Source organism: Hippocampus comes, unplaced genomic scaffold (genome assembly GCF_001891065.2).
Source record: "Hippocampus comes isolate QL1 unplaced genomic scaffold, H_comes_QL1_v1.1 C16860516, whole genome shotgun sequence".
NCBI classification, from domain to species: Eukaryota; Metazoa; Chordata; class Actinopteri; order Syngnathiformes; family Syngnathidae; genus Hippocampus; species Hippocampus comes.
In genome coordinates, this window is record NW_017840233.1 from 92 (window position 1) to 1,029 (window position 938).

The window sequence follows — 938 nt, forward strand, 5'->3', positions numbered from 1 at the left end:
CGTAAGCAAATCGTTTGGTCTCTCGAGTGCCTTTCCACCCACTGAGTGTGAAATTACACAACAAAAGTTTTGTCATCTGCCCATTTCTGAAAACGTGTCTGTGTCTGCTTTGCACTGTTACATAAAAATTTGGAACAGCTTGATTCAGCAAAGCTCCATCGCCACTTTGAACGGACAGCCAGAGTCGGCTCCATTTTGCCACACAATCAGCCAAATTCAAAACTGTTGATTTTCGCAGCCATACATAGACCCTTCTAGATTTTCGGTATAATTTAAAATAATCCTGCCTTGGCAGAGGTCCGAGCTCAGATGAGTGTGATTCTAGTTTCATTTTCCAATCACTGAAAAAAAGTCAGTCTATATCAATCCCTCGGGGGGAGCAATTTTCAATAAAAATCCTCACCTCTGACAATAAGACCGGCGAAGTTGGACACCCCCGAGCCGTGCTCCGACTGGGTGACGCAGCGATACAAATCTTGATCCTGATTGGTGACTTCGTTGAGATGGAACGAGGCGGAGAATCGTCGGTGGTTGATGTTCTTCCTCTGCGACACGGGGATATCTTCTCCGTTTCGCCGCTGTCGAGGACAGTCGGAAACAGGCACCAGGGTTAACGGGACTTGATCGAGGTTTGCGAGGCAGCCATGCGCACACCCGCACACATATGCACACAACCGCTTGCATACACCGAAAAAAATCATTCTTATGTTACCTGAAGCCAGAGCTTATCGTTGGATGTGTCTCGCCCAGTGGCGATACACTGAAAGGTGGCATTCTGGCCGGCGTTCACCTCAACATCTCCGAGACGCAGGAAATGAGGGGATTTGTCTAAAGAAAACAACATTAAAAAGAACAGTGGATTCAGACTACTTCCTGAGTAAACCCTTTGCAAGTATCACTTACGTTGGGTCTTTTTTTTTTTTTTTTTTTTTTTTTTT

The 938-nt window shown here is 45.6% G+C and overlaps 1 protein-coding gene across 1 annotated transcript; it reads right to left on the minus strand.

Annotated features, from left to right (window-relative positions):
* Positions 1-371: 371 nt before the first annotated feature.
* LOC109509342 (receptor-type tyrosine-protein phosphatase kappa-like) lies at positions 372-930 on the minus strand. Its single transcript, XM_019859202.1, has 2 exons — positions 713-930; positions 372-578 (listed from the first exon to the last, which is right to left on the minus strand). The coding sequence occupies exons 1-2, from the start codon at positions 842-844 to the stop codon at positions 387-389; spliced, it is 324 nt and encodes a 107-aa protein (XP_019714761.1). The 5' UTR covers positions 845-930; the 3' UTR covers positions 372-386.
* Positions 931-938: the final 8 nt, after the last annotated feature.